Below are 22,463 nucleotides of genomic sequence, written 5' to 3'. Positions count from 1 at the left end.
TTCCGAAGCAGTATGAAACCTAGGAGCACTCGCTCTGCAGCCACTTCTGGGGACGTTTCGGTCCTGAAGTACACTGTACACTGACTGACAGATGACTCCTCGACAGATGTTTTGAATCTTCAACTCGCAGGGGCAACTCTAGCTTTTTTGTGTAGTTAATCACTCTTATTTAAAAGAAATTTATCAACGACTTTGTTGATGGCAAACGTGACAAATGCAGTGGATGTCCAATGATCCTAAACTATCATAACTACTATGGCAAAAATCACATTAATTCACTCCACCCTGTAAATAATACCATGAGAGGCCGTGCCCATATTTTACTGTCCTGCTCTCACATGACAGCTGGGACAGCTTGGGCAGTGAGAGTGGAATTTGGACTTGGATTCGTCCTTTGATATAACAGATAATTGAACGTAGAGTTTAGAGTTGTAGCCCCACCCTATGTCTGGACGTGCATAGCTGATCAGAAATCTAAACTGCTGTTTAGATTATTGTCTGGGGATTCTCAGCATGATGGAGGAACCTTTTTCTGTTGATTTTCCAATACAATGAGGTTCATGTTTGCCTGTATATCAGCTAGTTATGGCATTTTATCTGACTATTGGGTGGGATATAATGCTGTTTGTTTATATCTTAATACATACTTTCTCAAATGGTGTTGTTAGAAAGTCCTTAAAGTATGGCTGGCAGTTTTGAAAATAGGCTGTAACTACCTTTAATTATTTTTTGGCAATCATGATAACTAACCATGCAGAAGATTTCTGAACTGCAGTGTTTGCTACAGTGACAGGCCACCAGCAGTTGTCATGCAGATGTGGGCATTTAGTGAAACTGAAAATTAAATTCCATTGTAAACAATTAATAATAGAGGCTTGCCAAGAATTCTGTGATAAGCCCAAATATTATCTGGGTTTGTCAATAAAACACAGCAGGGACTTTTCACTTACATTCACATGAGCACAATGAACTGTTGTGTTCTGTAAAGGAAAATATGTGTAAATCAAATTTAGTAAATGGTGTTGTGTTGTTCAGCCACAGCTGTTTAAACATGTAACTGCCGTACGACAGACTGCATTGTTCATGTGCTGTATTGTTTGCATTAATTGCTTTGGCCTTCTTGGAGCATCGAGACCAAAACCTTGCGAAATAAGATTTAAAATGAAAGAAATTCCTCTTTCACTTATTTTTCAGAAGTCTAACTTTGAGTTTTCTGTTTGCCACTGTCCTGTTCTCACAGATGATGAGGTCGACCTGCAACAGAGCAAAACAGGAGGTGAGGAAGGAAACTCCGGTGGGGGAACACCTCCAACCAAACGCAAAGGCAAGTTCTCCAAAATGGGAAAGATCTTCAAACCGTGGAAATGGAGAAAGAAGAAGCCAAGTGAAAAGTTCACTGAAACATCGATAGGTATGCTGGGCACAAGAACTTATTACTTTCCCCTGCTGTGTGCGTTACTTTATGCTTGATTTATTCATATATTCTGTTTCTTTCCTCAGCCTTGGAAAGAAGGATATCTGTTAGAAAAAGTCGGCAAGAGCTGATTGCCAGAGGGGTTTTAAAGGACATCCCAGAGAATGGTAGGTCGGGCTTTAGTTGTTTTTGTCAAAGATGGGGATGTCCATTTTGGTAAATTTTGCTTTCGATAGCCCGACACCCATTAACCGGTAACTAACCGGCTAATTTTTTTAGGAAAAAAAATTAGATATACAAGAGGCCTTTCCTTTTGGTCTGGTGCTCCAGTGACTCAGTGAGCTTTAGTGCTGCATCTCAAGGTGCTATCCCTTTAGATGTGTTGTGATGTAGATGTCTTTTCTTTTATTTTGTTAACTTGTAGCTAACTGACAGATAGCCGGCTACTCATGTTAACATGCTGAAACAAAGTGCCCACTGTCCACCCTCCAATCTCCAGTGGTTGACTAATGTTAGCCTTGGCCACTTTGAACTGCAGTGGGAGGAAGTTGCTGCAGAAATATGATTGCTGCTCTGTGGTGTTCCCCCAGGTTGCCCTGGTAAGAAAGTGGCTGATTTTGAGTCTGAAATCCCCTTAGCATTGTTAACTTCATTAGCACCACTAGCTGTGCTCACACACTACAAATGTGCTAACACTAACACTGCTAAAGAGGGTTTGTGGCTCAAAATTGAGACGCTTACTCACTGGGGCAGCCAAGGGGGACACCAGAGGATAGGCACAATTTTTCCACAGCAAGGCTGTTCGGTCTGGGCGGCATTACTAGTGGTGATGGCTGAATGATAGGTGCCGTTAGCTAGCTCCCATCCCACCTGGTTTGTGCACAGTGTAGAGCAGCCAAGGCTAAGTAATTAGTGCAGACTGGAGGTTGGAAAGTAGGCACTACGTTCCTGCATATTGTTTCAGCTAGCTAGCTGTCTGTCTTGTCACCCACTAGGTGTGGGTGATGTGCACACATCAAAATTATCCTATGGACCGACATGCATAACCTGTAAAAATTATTCCTAGCAGTTAATAATTTAAGGGTTAAACAGTGACATTCCCTGTCAAAAAGTATTGTGTGGATGACTTGTCTCCATTTTTGACAAAGCTAACTGTATTCTCCTGCTTGTGTCTTCATGGAACAGAGAGCAATGACGTTAACCACTCCAAAGCTCCACCAGTGAAAAATGGGCACCCTGTGCCAATGGACATGGACAGAATGTCAGAACCAGGGGTGCGAGTGTCTCGAGGGGAATCTGACTTCAAGGGGAATGCCCTGAGGCCGCCCCAAGCAGATGACCGTCGTAGCAGAGCGCCATCAGACGCCTCCCGGAGCAACCGGGCACCTCTGGATGTGGACTCTCACGCAAGGCTTGCTGTGGAAGCGGACAGACGAAGCCGTCTGCCATCCGATGTTGATAAGAGAGGAGGATCTTTACCCCGAGGACCTCCACAAGATGATAGATACCGCAGGGAAGAGAGGAGAGATGGAAAAGATGACAAGGAGGACAGAGCAAGAAGGGACTGGCGAGATGAAAAGGAAAGAGATGGCGGAGGCGACCGGAGAGATAGGCGAGAATGGAGGGATGACAGAGAGAGGAGAGATGAAAGACCAGAGAGAGACAATAGAGAAAGGAGGGATCGCGATGAGAGGGAGCGCAGAGATCCTGATGAAAGAGAACGCAGAGATCCTGATGAGAGAGAACGCAGAGATCCTGACGAGAGAGAACGTAGAGATCGGGATGAGAGAGAAAGGAGAGATCGGGACGAGAGAGAACGTAGAGATCGGGACGAGAGAGAGCGTAGAGATCGGGACGAGAGAGAGCGTAGAGATCGGGACGAGAGAGAGCGTAGAGATCGGGACGAGAGAGAGAGGAGAGATCGAGATGAGAGAGAGAGGAGAGATCGGGACGAGAGAGAACGCAGAGATCGAGATGAGAAAGAAAGGCGAGATCGGGATGAGAGAGAAAAAAGAGATCGAGATGAGAGAGAAAGGAGAGACAGGGACGAGAAGGAACGCAGGGAGCATGATGACAGAGAAAGGAGGGATGACAGGGACAAGGATAGGGATCGGAGGCTTGAGAGGGAAAGGAGAGACAACAGAGATGACAGAGAACGAGAAGACAGGGAGAGGAAAGACGTGCGAGTAGAAAGAGACGATAAGGACAGGAGAGATGACAGAGAGAGGAGAGAGGACAGGGACAAATGGGATGACTGGGCCAAGAGGAATGATCGAGAGCGACGAGAAGACCGGGAAAAGAGGGAGGAGAAGGACAGGAGAGAGAAGCCCGAGCCTCAGCGGTCAGTGGATGAGCCGCGGCCTGTAGGTAGGCCCGTCTCTGAGATAGATTTGCGGCCTCCTCTACAGAAGAGCTCCTCAGAGGACAACAAGAGGACGCGCCCAGCCTCTGAGTCTGACAGGAGGATCACCCTGCCCAGGTATATGCCGGCTGCAGAGTTCAGAGAACGATCAGGTAAGATCTCTCTCTTCAGACTTTCAACCTGCCAGTGTGTGACATTAACCTTTTAAAAACCTGAGGAAAATGTCTTGATTTATTTAAAAACACATGGCAAGAATGCACTGAGCAAAGAAAGAAGAAATTACCCAAGAATTAGCAAGAAATTGGTAAAAAGTACAAGAAAATTACCCTGACACATGCAAATGATTGATTTCCGAATGACTGGTTTTAAAAAACTTCAGCAAGTCCAGTTTAGAATCTAAAGCTAATGTAAGACTTCAGCTTATAATCATATTAGGTGGGTATCTTCCGATGTTAATGTTTATCTAGCATGAAATTCCATCTTTGGACTGTGTTTCTGCCAAAAGAACAATGGATTTTGTCTCACCCGTCACACTGGAGGATAGAGAACAAGCAAAAACAATTTCAGTGTTCACAAATATGTACATGCGAGTACTGTTTTAGGACAGATTCACATTTTGCCTAGTACTTCTCTGTAACAGTTACTTGAGTTATATAATAATTGTACAACATTGCTTAATAATGTACCAGTCAAACATTGATTACGGTGATAAGCAGGAAAACAGAACTGAACTACTGTTCAGCCTGTCTCACTGTGACAGTGACTTTTATGTTTTAAGTGATATCTGCTTGTAGCTAATCCATGATGACAAGCAGTGATCTGACCAACTTTGAGTCAGCCAGGAGAAGGTCGAGACAAATTCATGACTGGTTGACATGTGAGCTAACACGCAGATGTCCTAGTAAATAGTCAGTCAATGAATGTTTTGCTGTGATGAAATACCAACGTGTGCAAACCAAAGTCTCCTGACGGTGCAGTGAAGGCATTATGGGTAAATGATTGAACTGTAACTCTGAAGTCAACAAAATCAATCTGAAAGCCTCCACAAACTGTAAGAGCAGCTATGAAGCTTTGATACACGGATTTATGCCAACATGAAAAGAGGGAAGAACAAATCGATGTGCGTCTTTGATCGTCCTGCATGTCTGCTGCTTGTGAACTTTGGATACCTCTCATCCTCTAATAACAGTTGAGCCTTGATCAAAGTTGCCCTTGGGATAAGCTCTGAAACAGCGGCTTATTTTCTAATGATCACCAACACCTCAGCTTCTCGTTCAGGTTTTACTGTATGTCAAGGATACTCAACTTGCTTTGTTTGCAAAATGTCAGGAGAACAGGGGCCAGTTGCAGCAGCAACATGTTTTTTAGGATTTTAGGATATTTAGGATTTGAAGACCATATCTAGGATTGTAGGATGTTTCTAGAACTTTAGGACAGTTCTAGGATTTTAGGACAGGCCATAGATTGAGTATCACTGCTGCATGTGATGATCCTTTTTTGTTTGTCTTGTGCTTAGTTTTACCTTGTTGCTTTGACCTTCCCTGTAATCTCTGTGTGTGTGTGTGTGTGTGTGTGTGTGTGTGTGTGTGTGTGTGTGTGTGTGTGTACCCTCTGTAGAGTCCACTGGTGTCCGCTTCGCCCCTGACCCTCGTCCACCACAAGACTCCCAGCAGGAACCTCCCCCACCCAAACAAGCACTGCTCCCCCCTAAGTTTCTCACCACACCCTCCGCTGACTCCAGCAGGAGTTCAACCCCCTCCTCTTCTTCATCCTCCTCCTCTTCGTCCTCTTCTTCCTCCTCCTCCGCTGCTGTAGCCATAGCCAAGCCACCGAGGACAGTCTCCTTAATAGTTGAAGACCCACCACGATCCCCCCTCATTGCTCCTTCCTCAGCTGACTCTGATACGCCACCCCCTGTCCCTCCTCACGCCAAGCAGCCTCCCATCCCTCCACCCAAACCCACCAACCGCAACAGCAACCCTGCACTGCTTGGTAAGTTTGTTGGCATCTGCTTCTGCCGCTTTGAAAATTAATCTCTGTCTTTAAAAAGCTGGTCTTTGTGTCTTTATACTTTTAGACAAACAACCTCCATAATGAGCTGTGTAGTATTTTGATTAGGCCTAGGGAAACTATTTATTCAATCTTTTAGAAACAATGGTTTCAGATTGCATGCTTTATTTAAACAACCACCTCCACAGAGGGCCGTAGACCACTCGGCCATGCTAGCATCAACCCCAAATTCCATTGCAGTGTTTCCCATAGGTTAAAACATGTATTTGTGGTGGGACACTTGAGAGTTTGCAGCCTGTTTCACTAGAATGTTCAAACATTATGTAGCTTAAACTTAAAAAAACAGGTTGTACCACACAACTTAGTAACAAAATAGAGCCAAGATAGAGTTTAAAATGTACACGTACACCGAGCAGACGTGACGTCATTCCTTATTTACCTTTGTCACATTTAGAGAGGTGGAGTAGATGAGTGATAGAAGAGCCAGACAAAGTTTTTCTTAAATATTTACACTGGGAGCACATTGCCTTTGATAGACTACATTTCTTTACATTCACACTGACATGCACACTTGCATAATGTTACACCTATGTGAAAGTAGTTAAACAAACCAGTCAAACAAAGAATAGCATTTTTTTTTTCAAGATAATTTTTGGGGCATTTTCCCTTTATTGGTAGGATAGTCTGAGAGTGATGGGAAAGGTGGGAGAGAGAAAGCAAAGGGCTGCAGGCTGGACTCGAACCCAGGCCGCTGCAGAAGCCTCAGCCATGTGGGGCGCACACTCTAACAGTTGAGCTGGAGGTCGCCCCAAAGAATAGCAGTTTTTGAACAGCGCTCCTAATGAATGGTCCAGCCTCAAAAATAAAAAAAATCTTCTTATGGCAGATGAATGAATGTGTGGGAAACCATGACCCTGAATTATTTTAAAATTAAATACAACATTTTCTTGTAGATGAAAGGCTCTCTCATTTAGACAGGAAAAAAAAAACAGCTGCTAGGTGTCAGTTAAGGTTGGGATTTACATGGTATGTTGGGTGTAAGAGGTTTGTGCCCACACCTATTTCAAAGATGCAGATGCTACTTGTTGTGTCTTGTGGTGCGGCTGTTGTAATTTTTGACGGACTAAATCATGTGGTTAGTGACTGAAAGAAGGTAGGAAGATGCTGTTGGTGGAATAGCAAGATATTCTTTGAAAGTTTAATGTACCCAAGTCTTATTTTAGTCATTTCAGCTTGTTAAATAGCAGATGAAGAAAACAAGTATTAATCTTTGATTCAGAGAAAGTTATTGACAGCTGTATTTCAGCTATATTTTTTTATGCTGGGACTCCTTGAATTTCTTTTTTTTTTAAGCGACTGAAAGACACACACAGTATTGTTTCTTTAAGCATTGACCCTATTACCTTGAGTCTTTTTTCTATGTCTAACTTAAGTGGCGTCTCACAGTGAGGCTGCAGTTTTTTGCTGTGTAGGTGTTTTCCAATGTGTTGCTGACGTGCAAGTTCTGCAAGCACAGCCACCAGTCTCTGCAGACAGGACTCGCACCGGCTTGTCTTTGCACCATTTATGCAATGCCAGCACTTCCCTGGAGGGTAGATAGAAACTGATTGGCTTTTAGATTCTCATATCCTTTGGCCCAGCGTGCCACAGCTGCTGTTGTTCAAAGCCCATCCCAGTACTGTCTCTTTGAAACAGTGTCTGTGGCAGTGACACATTCCACCACCATTTGTTAGGCGAGGTTTCTATACATGTGCTACTACATTTCATTTCACACTGTCACATTCAGTGTGCACAGAGTAGCTGGCCTTACTAGCTGGCTGAGATTACACTGGTAATGGACTTTGTCTTTGGAGAGTGTCTCTTGCAGTGTGCATCTTTTTTTTTTTTTTTTTCATGGATTTAGAAACATAGATGCCTTATTGGTCGCTGGATTTTTCTTGAAAAGAAAAAGCATAAACCCATGAATATGAAAACTACTCTTTGAAATCTGATACTACTATGTTGGCCAATAGCTTTAGTTGACATACATGTTAAAGTTGAAAAATGAGTTTGCCCCCTGGTGCAGAAAAGTGTATTTACGGCAATTTACTTCAAACCTGGTTAGATATTTCTGTACTGCAATTTATCGACTGACATATACCGATACAAATATCTGATACTGAGTTGATTTTGAGCTGGTCGATACATCTGTCTAGCTCTTATAGGGCTGAACAGGCTGACAAGGAAAAATGGAGTTTCCCTGTGATTCATTCCCTGAAAGAGAAGTGTTTTACCATTTTTACCATCCCAAGTTGAAAAAAAGATTGTTGAAAAACTTTTAATTATTCAAATTTAAATTATACACTAAAAGTGAGCTGTTTTAGATATACTAACATTGTGCTTAATATACTAATTATATATCATCATTGCTATGACATGCTGAAATACAATTAACTGCATTTAACTGTACTATTCTAAAGCATCATTTAGATGCACCTAAATATACTAAAGTTTACTTCTCATGCTGTTCTTTTATAAAGCATACTTATGTACATTACATACTTTTGATTTAGTTTTTGATATGTTAATACACTTATAGTGAACAAAAAATATACTGTAATCAAAAATGTGTTGAAAATACATCAATATGATTTATTTGAGCTTATTAGTGCACTTTAAATTTAATTTAATAACACTTCCAATTATTAACAAAGTTGTATTAAAGTTTTATTTAATTTTTTTTAAAGTACAGCATTTTGAGAAAAGGTAGTATAGCCAAATACAATTAATTGTATTTAAGTATGTTTTTAATAACACTAATGATATAATGTTAGCATACAAAGTAAATTCTTAGTGCACTGAAAATGTCACAGTTTTATACATAGCTAATAAATGTATTAAGTCTACTTAGATTAAGTCAGAAAAGGAATGTCAGAAAATGTCTCAATGGGAAATACTGAGCTACACTGGTACTTTTATGTAACCAGGATTAAAAAAAAAAGGCATTTCTTATCTTATTCTCAGACAGACATTTCTCCACAGAGGTTGTTTACATGGACATATACTCTGCTTCTGGACGGCGTCAAACCGAGACAAACATTTATCTCCCAGCTTGGAATGTAAACACGTCCCTCTCTCTGACATCTCCGCTCATGTTTGCCAGCTTCCTCATTGAACAGGGCTTCTAAGGTCAGGCAGCCCTGTTACTGGACCAGCTGGACACGCCAGAGTGAGCTTGGCCTCTACCTTTCTCTACCTGTGTACCTGCGGCACAGAGCCGGCCAGAGCTGCTCAGGTACCCAGCCGGGCGCCAGATCTCAGTCCGTCTTACCAGAGCCTGCAGACTGATTGCATTGATTCACCCCCTCATGGAACGCCTCACTGCTGTTTTAACACCAGTCCTGCATTGTGCATGTGTATTGCAGCCATTTGAGCTGTTCCCAGCTCAGCTAACTTTAACTACAAATGCTGCCGAGAAATAGCACGGCATGGACAAACTGACGTGCTGGAGTGCGTTTGTGTGTATATTTTGTTGATCCTAGTGGATGTTCATTACAAACTGTTGATACAGTTGTGTGTTAATATTTGTGTCACCCCTCACTGACTCATCAACCAGCTCAGCAGTAACAGGGACATCGTTTTTACCCTCGTTATTGACATACTTGCTTTTTTGATAATAAAACTAACTTCACCTTGCTAAAGATGAATGTGCATCCGCAGGCATCATGCTCTGACTGCACGCTGTGTTTTTGAGCATCAGTCTGTGTGACAAGTATTGATTCCTGTTGTTGTTGTTTTGACAGCTGAGCTTTCACAGCCTGGCAGCGGCATCATCATAGTGCCAGCACCTGCTAAGCGCTCGCCGCCGACTCCACCAAAGAGGATGACCCCTGTCACCAAGCGTCACTCCGTGGACCCGTCTCCTCCCAGTCAGGTCCCAGAGTCTCCCACCACCGACCCGGCGACTGCCCCTGCACTGATGCCCCCTGCTGTCCTTAAAGGAGATAACAACGAGGACAAGACAACTGTAGCAGCTCCTCAAATCTCTTCCGAGCCTCTGCCTTCACCGCCATCCCACATCCCTCCGTCTCCCCCCAGAGTTCAGTCACTTCAGCCACCCAGCAGCTCCTCTTCTGGTCCTGTGCCCACTGTGCAGACGGATCCCCCCAGCCCGACCACTGAGCCCCCCAGCCAGCCTCCAGCAATCCCGCTACACATCCTCATCCAGAGAGCTCTGGCCAGCCCCGGCCCAGCTCAGCCCAGCCCGGACGGCTCCCAGAGGGCCCACTCAATGCTGTTTGAGTCTCCTCTGGACATCCTCACTGAGGCGGGGGGTAACTCACGCCACTCGCTCCCCATCACCATCGAACCTCTCAGGCTGTAAGTGTCCCACATACTCTACATTACATTCTTGTGTAGAAGAATATCATTGCCTTTAAAGCTGAGAATGAGCCTTCTTCAGTGTCGTCTGTATGTTTGCATTCAATTTGGTTGAATTACTATAGGATTATGAGGGATTTAAAGCAGGGCTCTCGACTCTTTCGCATACTGCTCGACAGAAATCAAGCAGTCGCATGTTGTTTACAGCGTGTGCTTCAGTGAAAGTCACTTCCATGGTAAACAGAGACCTTTTTTACTTCCTAGTCTAGTCTGTTTCTGTCATGGTTAGTGAAGCGTAGTCTGCATAGTCCGCCGTTTCAATCACACAGACATCCCGCTGTACATGTGTTTATAACTCATTAACCGTATTCGCTGATCAGCTCCCAGTCGGTCTGTGAGCAGCAGATTCCGCTCACTCGCTACGGTGGCTTTGGGATTATAATCCATGATCAACAAATACAAACACTGTTATTTTTTTTCCTGTGAAGCTGACATGAAAAATATGTTGAGCAAGTAAATATCTGCTGTCAGTCAGTCTGGTGACGGCAGTTTAGCCAGCCACTGAGAGAGAACTCCAAAGAGACATTATTAACACTCAATCAAAAGAAACATGACCGTGTCGGTGACGGAACAAAACACTTTACATTACATTTTTTTCTAGCCAAAAAAATTTAATTTCTGTTGCGCGACACTGATCGAAAGACCATAATTCAAGTTTAAGGTTGGAGACTTTCTTTTTTTTAGGAAATTAGAATGTGAACAAATCCATACTCAGGTCACTGAAAGTAAATTAAGCATTTATATATATATTTATATATAAATTATTAACCATATATATATAACCATTTTGAGTCTCTTAATTGTGAACATTGCTGGTTTTGATTAGAATAATTAATGGTAGATTAGATATTACTGGATTTTGCACTTTTGATTGACAAAAGAAGATATTTGATGACTCACCTTGTGTTAAATATTGCACTTATTTTATTAACACACCGTTATTGGCCGATATTCGCCTTTTTGACTGTCATTGGTCAATCTGCAAATAAGATGACATTGAACAATGGCAGTGGCTGATGTTTTTCTGTTGTTATTTGTTGTTATTTTTTTATTTCCCTGGCACAAAAGAGGGTATAAATAATAACAAAAAAACAAATAAAAATCTGTATCAGCATTCTGCCAAATGGTTATTTTAAACATCAGTATCTGCAGAAATCCACCATCTGTGTATCTGAAATACACAATTTAATTATTGTCTTAGTAAGTTTGATATGGTTCATATTAGTTAAGAACAAAAGGAGATACATTTCTTTCTCTTCACCCATAAACCTTTGCATCATCGATGTATTTTACCCCTTTTTTTTTTTTAACCTGTACCTAGTTCCTGTTGTCCGTTGCGCTGCTTTCTGACACTAAAGAATTTTACTGCATTTGACTTAAAAATGTGCTAAAAAGTAGTTCTAAGAGCACCATTCTCCACAGTCCATGCAAACTAGTTATGTATCTAGCTTTTCTAGTGAAAGAGCCTGCTTAGATTAAAAATTCAGTCAGTCATGGGGCAAAACAGAAAAATGATTCAACTTACAGGGAAACATGTTTATGAGATGTAACAAGCCTGCATTACTATGCTGTCATTATTGCAGAAAACGGTCAATATCAACAAAGAAAAAAATCTAAGCAAACAAATGGAAGAATCTTTGGGTGGGCCAGGTCAAAGAGTCCCTTGCCTGTAACTCAATGTCTTAAAGGAGAAAGGCCAAACTGAAATAAAGATGTAAAACGTTATTACAAATCTGCCATTTGGATTTCTCATTTATGAGTGTTCATTAAACAATTACAAATTTACAGGACATGGCAGGGACTTCAAAGCTCTTCATTTGACAGTAAATGTTTTTGTTATTGGATTTGGTGTTATTTTTTCTCTCAGGTTTACTGAATTTCAAGCATATATCCCTAATTAAAAAAAGACCAGCACTTTGTTTCCTGGGCTATTGACCTGAGGGCTACCAGCAAGAGAGCGAACCTCCACAGTCAGCCGAAAAAGAGTCATGTAAAACTCTGCCTCATTAATCTCCTCAGCAAACAGTCGAGCTTTATTCTCTCACCTGACAGAAGGGCTGTAAATTGCCCGTGGCTGTTCCCAGTGGCACTCTGCTGCACACTTTACCACATTAGAGCATCCAGGGTTCCTGCAGATCCTTAAAAAGTTGTAAAAGTCATTGTGTTCATGCATCTAAAGTAAGGCATAAATTGGTATCATAATGTCTTAAATCAGTCTTCAAAATGCCAAGTCATGTGAAGTTCAGGATTTTTTGGACTTTTTGGACATCTCTGTTTGAATAATTTATCAAACGCCTCTAGTAATAATGTAATGCAGATCAGGATAGCAAAACAACAGGGGGAAGTGTAAATTCAGTAATAAATGGTTCTTTTTGCCAAGATTTTGCAGCATTCCTGAAACTGGTGCAAGGCAATACATACGAGGAGCAGTGTATTTCAAACTCTATAAAATGTGAATGAAGGAATCGGAATCCCACAAGCAGAGGGAGACAGAAAACATGAATAAATATAAAAAAATGGTCTAAAATTTCACCCTGAGTGGTATTAAAAATAGTCACTTTAGGAACCCTGACATCAGAACGTTAAAGAAGCTGGAAAGTAACGCAGTTTGTTCTCACACGTAGACAAAAGAGAAAACCTGTATCTGAGCTTCTTGAGCTCTCTCACAGCTTGTGCTTGTTCACAGGCCAGAAGACGATGACTTTGACATGGAGGAGGAGATGCGGAAGCTTCATCCTCAGAGGCCTCCTCGCCAGCCTGAGCTGGAGCCTCGCAGCCGGAGGGGTTTAGTCGGAGAGATCAGAGTAAGTTCGATCCCAGAGGTAGGAGGCTCCGGGGACGGTGAGGATACTGACTCTGACGGCCCCATCCTGTACAGAGACGACGACGAAGATGATGACGATGACAGCCCTCCAAGTAAGTTGGTCTTTTTTTCGTATTGCTCCATTAAAGTCATATGAGACACAAAATAAAAAAAATACTGAACTACTGAGTGTAAAAACAACTTGAGAATAAGTTTGGAAGTTGTTAAATATTCTTGTTGTGCTTGCCACTGCCTGAAGACCTTTTGTTTTCCAACACCGTGATGTTTCTACAGTGGCCCAGAATGGACAATCCAAAAACTGGCTCTACTTGGGGACATCTGTGTTTCACATTTTCACTTCACCCAGAGTAGTTAGCAGCCCCTTCGTGACAAGAGTGTCGAAAAGACACAGATTTTTTTTTATTATGTTTACTGGTTAAAATTGTTTGTTTTGTAAAGGAAAAGACCTCTTCTGATAATTCGGCTCCCATTAAAAACCTCCTGAACAATGAAAGCTATAGGAATCATAACCAAGAGAAGCTTCAACTGGTTGCAATCTGCAATGACTAGACTGTGAAGATTAATCTTCCTTAATCTTACTCACTGTTCCTGTAAGCTCAAGAGGTGTCTCCCAAAAGCATCAAAACAGAGAATTTTTTTTTTTTTTTGTAGAGTCAAGAGGGCCTTTGACAGGAGGCAAAGAGCATCTTATGAAGGTCCAGAACCTGCAGGAGGAACCACATAATACACATTTTATTTACATTTTTATTGTTTGCTTATTCTTACGACTCTATTTCATGAACACCGTGATGCGCGATTTAAAATTTGTTTAAAATTGAGGATATGTATAAATAAATGGGTCATATGTGTAACAGGTGGACTGGCAAGCCGTGTGAAGAGGAAGGACACGTTAGCCCTGAAGCTGGAGAGACAGGAGAGACAGGAGAGAGAGGAAAGGGACGCTCAGGAGAACCAAGACAGCATGAGCTGGCACAACAGGGAGCAGTGGTTGGCAGTGAGGAACAAGATCGGCACGGCACTGACACGGTAAAGAACTCACATCATCTCAGCAAACTGATAAACACCAGAATGCAGATGTCCTCAGAGAAAAATTGGATGCAGCAAGTCAGCATCATCCATCGCTGATGTAACGGCTGATGCAGCTTGACAGATTTCATACATTATTTATAGTGTAATTCATAGAATTTGAAAGGCTCTCCATACTCCCTCCTGGAGACAAAATATGCTCCTTTTCGAGTGATCCACATCAGCCTTTAAAAATGAGTAGTCAACAGTGTTTTGTGTCTCCAGGCGGCTGAGTCAGAGACCAACAGCAGATGAGTTGGAGCAGAGGAACATCCTTCAAGGTAAGACTATCGCTCCCCCGTCCTTCACTTCTTCATTCAGGTGTGTTTATTTGCATTTAATTCCTCTGCGCCGCAAGGTCAGAAAGTGCACACTTCATTTTCCTCATTCTCGGCTCAAATCAATAGTTGGCATTTGTTCACTGGCTAATGTGGGTTTTTTCCTCTCTGCCTCTGGCTTATTGATAGTCACTGAACACACAGCAGTTTATACAATGTCCATAGTGACTTTACTTTTTTAAGATATTGTCTCGGATTTGAATGTCACTACTCCACAGGTCAGATGTATAAACCATTCAACACCCCCACATAAACTTTATAAAGCAATACGTACAGTCAGAATGTCGTGCATACTTTCAGACCAGACGTGCACAAGTTTTGCTTTGTATGACAGAAATGGGATGTGGACAAAGTTGGAGACGGAATCATATATGCATCCAGTCTTCTTTCAGGCTGTCGGTATGCAGATCAGTTATTTCAGTTCAAATTAGGGTCTCACGTTGTAATGACCTCTGTATACTGAAATGTGTTATTCATCCCATTTGTTATGCATTTGGTTGTTTCCTGCATTTCATTTCACCACCCAGCGTTTGTGACCTTTTGATTTTGTACTTACCTGCGAAGCAGTTTGGAAAGTCAGATTGGTGAAACCCTGATTCATATGCAAACTGCTGATTAAGGGAACATCTACTTCTATCTATGGAAAACATGGCTTTAACCTCATCACCCCCTCCCAACTATAGACCTATCTTTGTCTTTTTTAGGGAGGGCAGGGGATCTTTAGGGCAAAATAGCAGGTCAGCAGTGTATGCCACATACAAGTGGTACACATCACCTGGAAGCTGGGAGCATAAAGATTAAATTGAGATGCAGCTCAGTGCTGTGTGTCATAAATTAAATAAACATTGTGTTTTGTTTAGGTCCCTATTAAAACTGTGAAAGTTTAAGGCAGTGCTTCCAAACCTTTTTCATAATATATTTTATGGATATTTCGTAATGTATTAAACCCATTAGAATAACAGCATGGAACAACTGATAAACTGCACAATTAATCCAAAACAGTGAGCCAAAGTTGATTTGGATGAATTTTTGTATAAGATATTTTGATATTTTACAGCACGCATACTTTTTGAATACAGTTTCATTTCAATTTCAATTATAGTCAATGCATTTAGTTTTATTCCTAGAAATGAATGAAATGCTGACCCCCTAATTGGGTCAGGATCCCTCGTGGTTTAGAGCAGTGGTTCCCAAGCAGTCCAGCCACAGAGTCCAGACACCTCCTTTGACATTAGTTTGAGGTCCACACAATGAATTAAATACTTTCAATTTTATTTTACAAAACATACTCAACATGTTGGTTTAGAGCACAATTAAATACAACATATTGCAAGAATGAAAAGAAACTTCAGTTATGTTTTAAATATTTCATTTGTTGCAGCAATTTTTAGTGTTGAAACCATCTGCAACACAGGTTTTTGGCTGAATTTAAGCATTTCTCACCACTTAAAACTTTATAAAAACAGTCAAAAATATCATCAAAATACCACATTAAGACACTAAGACTTCGAGGAACACCATATAAAAACCCATACTGTGATTTAGTGTCAAAAACTTTTGACATTTGGAGATTTCTGTAAGAATTGCACCGCATCTGGGGATTGGTTGGTGAGCACTTCTGTTCAGGAAAGTACTGAGCAACTTCTTTATAATCAGTATACCTATGAAACTATACTTCCTCAGAATGATCAGGATCTCTAGTTTGTGTTGGCTTTGATCATCCTCGAGGTCACCACAGATTATTTCACAGTATTTTTATTTAATTTAAAAAAAAAAGGTCTCACTGCAATGAAATTGCATCTGTGGGGGGAATCATCGTTGCACATAAATAATGTGGGCTTATTGAATCCACAAGAGTCGCAGCTTTTAAGTCAGACCCAATTATGTGATTCCAAGACTGTTCAGGGACCCAAGTATGCAGTAATATTTAAATTCAGTAAGTGAAAAAAGACATAGGTACTGCATGACAAAAACTGAATAGGTTTTGCCCAAAACTGCTTTTGACTAGTATAAAAAGGGCAAGTATGTTAAGAGGAAACTCAAGGGGTTCCTTAGAATTGATTTTGATGCAGATATCCTAAGGTGAGAGATCAAGGGACTTCGGTGAAAATGGGCCGTGCCAGTTTTTAACATTTAAGCGCTATTTAACCCCCTTCATGACAAGAGTTAGGCTGGATTCTCTCTCTCTGAAGTCTTAACTCTCATGTGATACCAGTATCACTAGCTCTGGCTCCGGGTTTACATACTGAATCTCCCTCTCTGACGTTCTGTTTAAACAACACAAACACGTGAACATTATGAGCAGGCTGAGCAAAGTGAAGATCAGCAGACTGTGGTGAAACATCAATGCAGCATCACTCTGAAGCCAAGTTAGTATCAACACAATACGTCTCCGAGTCTGTCAACACGTTCTGATCCAGGATTCATACCACCGCGCCGCGTCTCACTTATCCTCGAAAGACTTGGCCAAGACGACGCTTCACAAGCCACACCGAAACAATGCGGCGCCTTGTGTGGAGCACGGCGGTGATTAAGGATTCCCGTTACCGCGGCATGCTGATGGCAGCTCGGGTGAAATCCACCTGACTGGCTGCAGTGTTTCCCCTCTCACTCATGGAATGTGTTTTCCTCCCGCAGCCAAGAACGAAGCGGATCGACGGTTAGAGAGATGCGAGATCAAACGGAGGCTCACGAGAAAGGTCAGGATGCAGCGAAGGAACTGTTTCATACATTCACACAGTTATTATTATTATTATTATTATGAAGCACAAACTGACACCAATGACACATAAAACACTTAACTTGATGTCACTCTGCCACCAGCTGTCCCAGAGGCCCACGGTGGCTGAGCTCCAGGCCCGGAAGATCCTGCGCTTCCACGAGTACGTGGAGAGCACCCACGCTCACGACTACGACCGGCGAGCAGATAAACCGTGGACTAAGCTCACTCCTGCTGACAAGGTGAGACTCAACGCAAGCGCACACTCCGCACTTCTCTTTATACTGACGGGGATCTTGCAGCTTAGACAGAGAGAGCCTAAGCTCTGTGCGTCTTTTGAACAGCAATGTATTTTTCTCAGAGGATTTGCATTCCAAGCAGATTCAGTATCCAGCAGGAATCCCGGGAATGCAATGCAGCCAGCGTTTAATGGCCGGGCTGAGTTTTACCAAGTAAATTATCTGGTCCAGTGAAGCTCAGAAAATATGTAGGAGCAGGAATTACGCTGGATGTGACATATTTTTAAGTGTGTTCAATTTGTACGTAAGGTAAAAACATGTTTTTTTATTTGTAAGTTCAGTCAAAAGCAGCTTTGATCACACATAAACGGATGAAACCTCTTTCACTGTCATGTCTACTTTCAGGCCGCCATCCGCAAGGAGCTCAATGAATTCAAGAGTATGGAGATGGAGGTTCACGAAGACAGCAGGATCTATACCCGGTCAGGCTCGTATACAGCACGTCATCAATAATTCACCTCAGCTGTTCTCCAAGTGTATTCAGCCAAGTCATCAATACTTTATCGCTTCTGTTTTTCCTTTTTTTGAAGATTTTCTGAAGACGTTTGCAGCGATGAAAGGTCCGGAATAACCTTTCTCCCCTCTCTTTTTGCCAGGTTTCATCGGCCTTAGCTGCACATGCCGACCTGCAGAGCACTTAAAAGTGTGGGAAGTGAGTCGGTCTCCACACTGTGAACTGAACACGTGGCCTGTTTGGTCTGTTTCTCCTGCCTGCTAGCCTGCTTCAGCCGACTGTCGCTGATTACTGGAACCAAAGAAGCCACGAATCGGTTCAACCCACGGCTGCAGTTCTCGGACTGTGGAGGAGTTTGATGGTGCGTCCATGATGGAGGCACTCTGGTGCCAACACTGAACAAGTGAGAATCCCCTCCTCCTCTCTCTGCCGGGGGCTCAGATAGATTGAACTGAAAGGATAACTGTTGGAGTGTTATCACACTGTCTCCCTCGGGGGAAACCACTCTCCCCATGCCTTTACCTGCCTTCACATTCGATTATCTCCCTTCCCTGCAGAACAGGAAAACTATGCACATAAAGAGATCATTGTAGTTACTATTAACACCTGTTTAAACTTGTTAATACGTATGTGTTTGGTACTGCAAATGTGTACCCTGAGGTGCCACACACAGGCCTTACTCCCCATGATCTCACACTGTCGGACAAAATGTGAAAGACTTCTGTTCCGCAGCGTTTTTCTTATTTAAAACTGAATAGAGTTTGAGCTCTGCACGACCCTCAGAGCCCTGATTCCAACCTAATATCTGAAAAGTGTGCATTTTACTGTATTATTTTTTTGATCATTTAAATGGAGCACATATCTCTAGATTTTTTTTTCTAATAAGGCACCTTATGTTCCTTTATTGGGTGTGTAGGAAATTTAAAAAAAGTTCAGAGCCTCTAATTCTATGTTTATAATGAATTATTCAAGCTGGAAAATGTACATATTTTTATTTTCCTGGCTGTTTTTACGGTTCTTTATATATGCACGTCAATAGCCGGCTGCAGTTGTATAGATCAATTATGTAGATTTGATTGACTTTATATATTGTACATCCACATTAATGCTGACATTTTAATTGTAAAGTATTTCTCAGATGTTATTTCCAAGTAGTAATGGTACTTTTTTTTGATACAGAGATCTTTAAAAAAAAATGTTGTTGTTTTTTTTGCAAAGCACACTGTATAAATGAGCAATCCACTAAGAAATTAAAATAACCTGTGATTTTCATTTCAGCATGGTGTCATTATTCCAGTCTGCCGACTCGTCATACTCGAAGTAAATGCAAAGTATAAGGACTCTACAAATGACCAGATGAGGGCAGTGTTTTATAAAATGTGCAGATTGATTCACAGAGCAGTCAACACTGTCTCACTGCCAAAATCCAATAACATGCCCCAAGACATTTCTTAGAATCAGTCCTTCCCTCAGTCGTGGACCTGTTTCATGAGTGCAGCTGACACACAGGAGTGTTCGTCCCTTTAACCTCCCCCTGTGATGCTAATTAGACACTGAGTCGGTCAACAGGAACGCCGCTCTCCTCCTCCTTTGTGCTCTAACTGAATGTCAAATGATTATCAAGATAAACTGATTAGAGGGATACATTTTTAATCTGATAATTTGTTTTAGCATCCTCAGATTAAGAGCAAGAGTTTTTATTTTTATTTTATTTTTAATGACCCGTATAAGCAATACATTTGCTTTAACCCTTAAGTCACCATTATTTTTTTTGTTGTCAAATTTTTTTAGTTCTGTGCAGAGTATTATAATAAAAAATCATACATAGCCGCATCTCATCCATATGTGCCCATATGTTTTTCAGATTTTGCTGGTATTAATACTCGAAAAGGAAGGTTAACATTCTTTTCAAACTCTCCCCTTCCCACCCCACCCCGGCTGGTTTGGAATGACCTGTGATTTCTGAGTTGTATAATAAAAAAAACAACCTAATTAATTAATTAGTTATTTATGAAAAGCCCACAGAAAAAGTATAATGAAAAGATGAATAAAAAAAAGAGAAAAAAACAACATTTTTAGCAAAATATGAGAAGCACTGCAAGCTAATGCCCGAGAAAAAAAACAATATTCAATATGACATTTCTAACCCTAAAAGTACAGCAAGTCTATTGAGAACCATTACTCATGCAGCCCACACTGAGCTACAGTGTGAGCTATGAAAATGACATTTATTGTCAACTTTTCAGGACATTGCAATACCAATAATAAATCCCATTTATTATATTGATATACAGTCTTATACTGCAGCTTAATCTAATTTATGTTTCATTCTCTCTCTCTTCCACACATATGCTTTACACAAATTACAAAATGACTAATAAGCACAGTAACAAAAAATCAGTCACTGTCTTGTGGTCATTACAAAAAAAGCTATGTGCACTGCACACAGCGATTTCTTGTTTCATGTCTGCTGAATGATCCAATTGAGTATAAAAAACGAGTGTTATCTTCAGCAGCTGGACCCCATCATGTCACTGCAGCAGTAAACTAACATAAAGACTTTGGCTGTCCATTTTATATCAGTGACAAAAACGCAAGCCTGCTGTTGCATACCAGAGGTGCGGACTCCTGTCAGACTCAAGTTATAAATTTGATGACTTTAGACTCGACCTGGACTGAAACACCAGTGACTCGTGACTTACACTTAATTTTCTTTATTTGTCAATCAAGAAGGTCTACACAGGTATATTGTAAGTTTAACATGTCTCTCGTATTATACTCGACACACTGCTGCTCCAACTTGACTTGGATCCGAGCCTTTCGACCTTAAAATACTTGACACTTTCTTTCAAGCACAACAATTAAAATCATGTTATGCGCTCATTTGTGCTAAAATGCCGTATATTTTTGCTTCATGTTGCATTCATGGCTATTTGTGCTAAAAAACTATATGTTGTTGCTTCTTGTTGCCTACATGGCTATTTGTGTGAAAAAGCTATATGCTGTTTTATGTTGCGTGTATGGCTGTTTGTGATAATAAGCTATATGTTGCTGCTTCATGTGGCATTCATGGTTATTTGTGCTAAAATTCAATATGATGTTTTTTTGTGTTGCATGCATGGCTATTTGTGGTAAAAAGCTATATGTTGTTGCTTCATGTTGAGTTAATGGCTGTTGGTGCTCAAATGCTATATGATGTTTTATGTTGCGTGCATGGCTGTTTGTGCTAAAAAAAGCTATATGTTGCTGCGTCATGTTGCATTTATGGCTATTTGAGCTAAAACAAAGCTACATGTTGTTGCTTCATGTTGTGTTCAGTGCTGTTTGTGCTAAAAAGCTATATGTTGCTTCATGTTGAGTTCATGGCTGTGTGTGCTCAAATGCTATATGATGTTTTTATGTTGCATGTACGGCTATTTGTGCTAAAAAAAAAAAGCCATATGTTGTTGCTTCATGTTGCGTTCAGTGCTGTTTGTGCTAAAAAGCTGTATGTGGTTGCTTCATGTTATGATCGTGGCTATTTGTGCTAAAATGCTAGATGATGGGTTTTTTTTGCATGTATGGCTGTTTGTGCTAAAAAGCTATATGTTGTTACTATGCTTTTGTTCGTACTGCTGTTCTGCTGTCTCCAGCTGCTTCGTATAGCTTGTGTTATGTCTTTGGAATTGCTGTTTGTTGTTGCTAATTGCTGTCTTATGGTGTCCTGCTGCAGCTGCTATGTGAAATGTATCATTTTATAGGTTTCAAAACATCTTGACAAAGGACTATAGTTGAAAATTGGCCAGATGGCTTACACTCGTACATTTACAGAAATGTTTATTAAAACAAAATAAATGCGAATGAAATTAAATGAAAATTAATGACCTCTTCATTTCCAATAGGTCCACACTTAATTTCCTGGCTTGAGTCAGTTGGAGCCAAACCGACAGCACCCAATTTGCATACAAAAACTATGAGTGGTCAACAAAAAATGACTTGCGGTATACAAAATTTGTGGGTTAAGCAAAAACAACTTCCAGCAAACTTAATAAGTGAAAAAGGTGTCATGATGTTTGTAAATTTAATATATTATTACTATTATAAAATGGTGATTATATCTTGTTTTGCACTTTAAGTTTAGATCTTGGGACTTGACTTGGGACATTTAAAAGCGTTAGGGTTAGACATTGACACATTTAGGATTTTGGAGTTCTGTTTTTCTTTTTAAGCTGAAAGTTTAGTTTCAGACTTGTTTTCATGGCTTTGGAAACAGCAGTTGGTGGGACAGTTTCACTTTGGGGCTGTGGTTCAGAGGTAGAGCGAGACGTCCCCTAATTGGAAGGTTGGCTTGTCTGTTCCTCGGCTCTTCCAGTAAACATGTCAAAGTATCCTTGGGCAGGACACTGGTGGGGATCTCCATGGATGAGGACCCATCACCTCTATAGAAATAAATGGCTCATTCTAAGGTAACAAAACACAAAAATTGGTAGTTTCATGTTCATGCATCCACAGTAAGGCTTTTTAATGTTTGGATTATAGCTTTATTATTTGACTTATACATTACTTTAAAATTCAATCAT

The 22,463-nt window shown here is 41.1% G+C and overlaps 1 protein-coding gene across 8 annotated transcripts in view; it reads left to right on the top strand.

The window, feature by feature from the left end:
* Positions 1-19,181, top strand: part of phactr4a (phosphatase and actin regulator 4a) — a 41,245-nt gene extending 22,064 nt beyond the window's left edge. For 5 of the 8 annotated variants that reach the window (XM_088090020.1, XM_088090018.1, XM_088090019.1 and 2 more), the window contains 13 exons: positions 1,241-1,411; positions 1,501-1,581; positions 2,600-3,928; positions 5,394-5,768; positions 8,929-9,060; positions 9,569-10,145; positions 12,892-13,121; positions 13,884-14,055; positions 14,320-14,375; positions 17,070-17,131; positions 17,256-17,393; positions 17,796-17,872; positions 18,047-19,181. In XM_088090020.1, coding sequence (XP_087946146.1) covers positions 1,241-1,411; positions 1,501-1,581; positions 2,600-3,928; positions 5,394-5,768; positions 8,929-9,060; positions 9,569-10,145; positions 12,892-13,121; positions 13,884-14,055; positions 14,320-14,375; positions 17,070-17,131; positions 17,256-17,393; positions 17,796-17,872; positions 18,047-18,062 — 3,416 coding nt within the window. In that variant the 3' untranslated portion in view covers positions 18,063-19,181. The remainder of the gene's footprint in view (positions 1-1,240; positions 1,412-1,500; positions 1,582-2,599; positions 3,929-5,393; positions 5,769-8,928; positions 9,061-9,568; positions 10,146-12,891; positions 13,122-13,883; positions 14,056-14,319; positions 14,376-17,069; positions 17,132-17,255; positions 17,394-17,795; positions 17,873-18,046) is intronic. The other 3 variants (XM_088090021.1, XM_088090022.1, XM_088090023.1) reach the window with 3 other exon arrangements.
* The last annotated feature ends 3,282 nt before the right edge of the window (positions 19,182-22,463 follow it).

This window comes from Plectropomus leopardus, chromosome 17, assembly GCF_026936395.1.
Source record: "Plectropomus leopardus strain MGB_pleo_1.0 chromosome 17, ASM2693639v1, whole genome shotgun sequence".
Taxonomy (NCBI): Eukaryota; Metazoa; Chordata; class Actinopteri; order Perciformes; family Serranidae; genus Plectropomus; species Plectropomus leopardus.
This window is presented reverse-complemented; position numbering and strand designations above follow the sequence as displayed.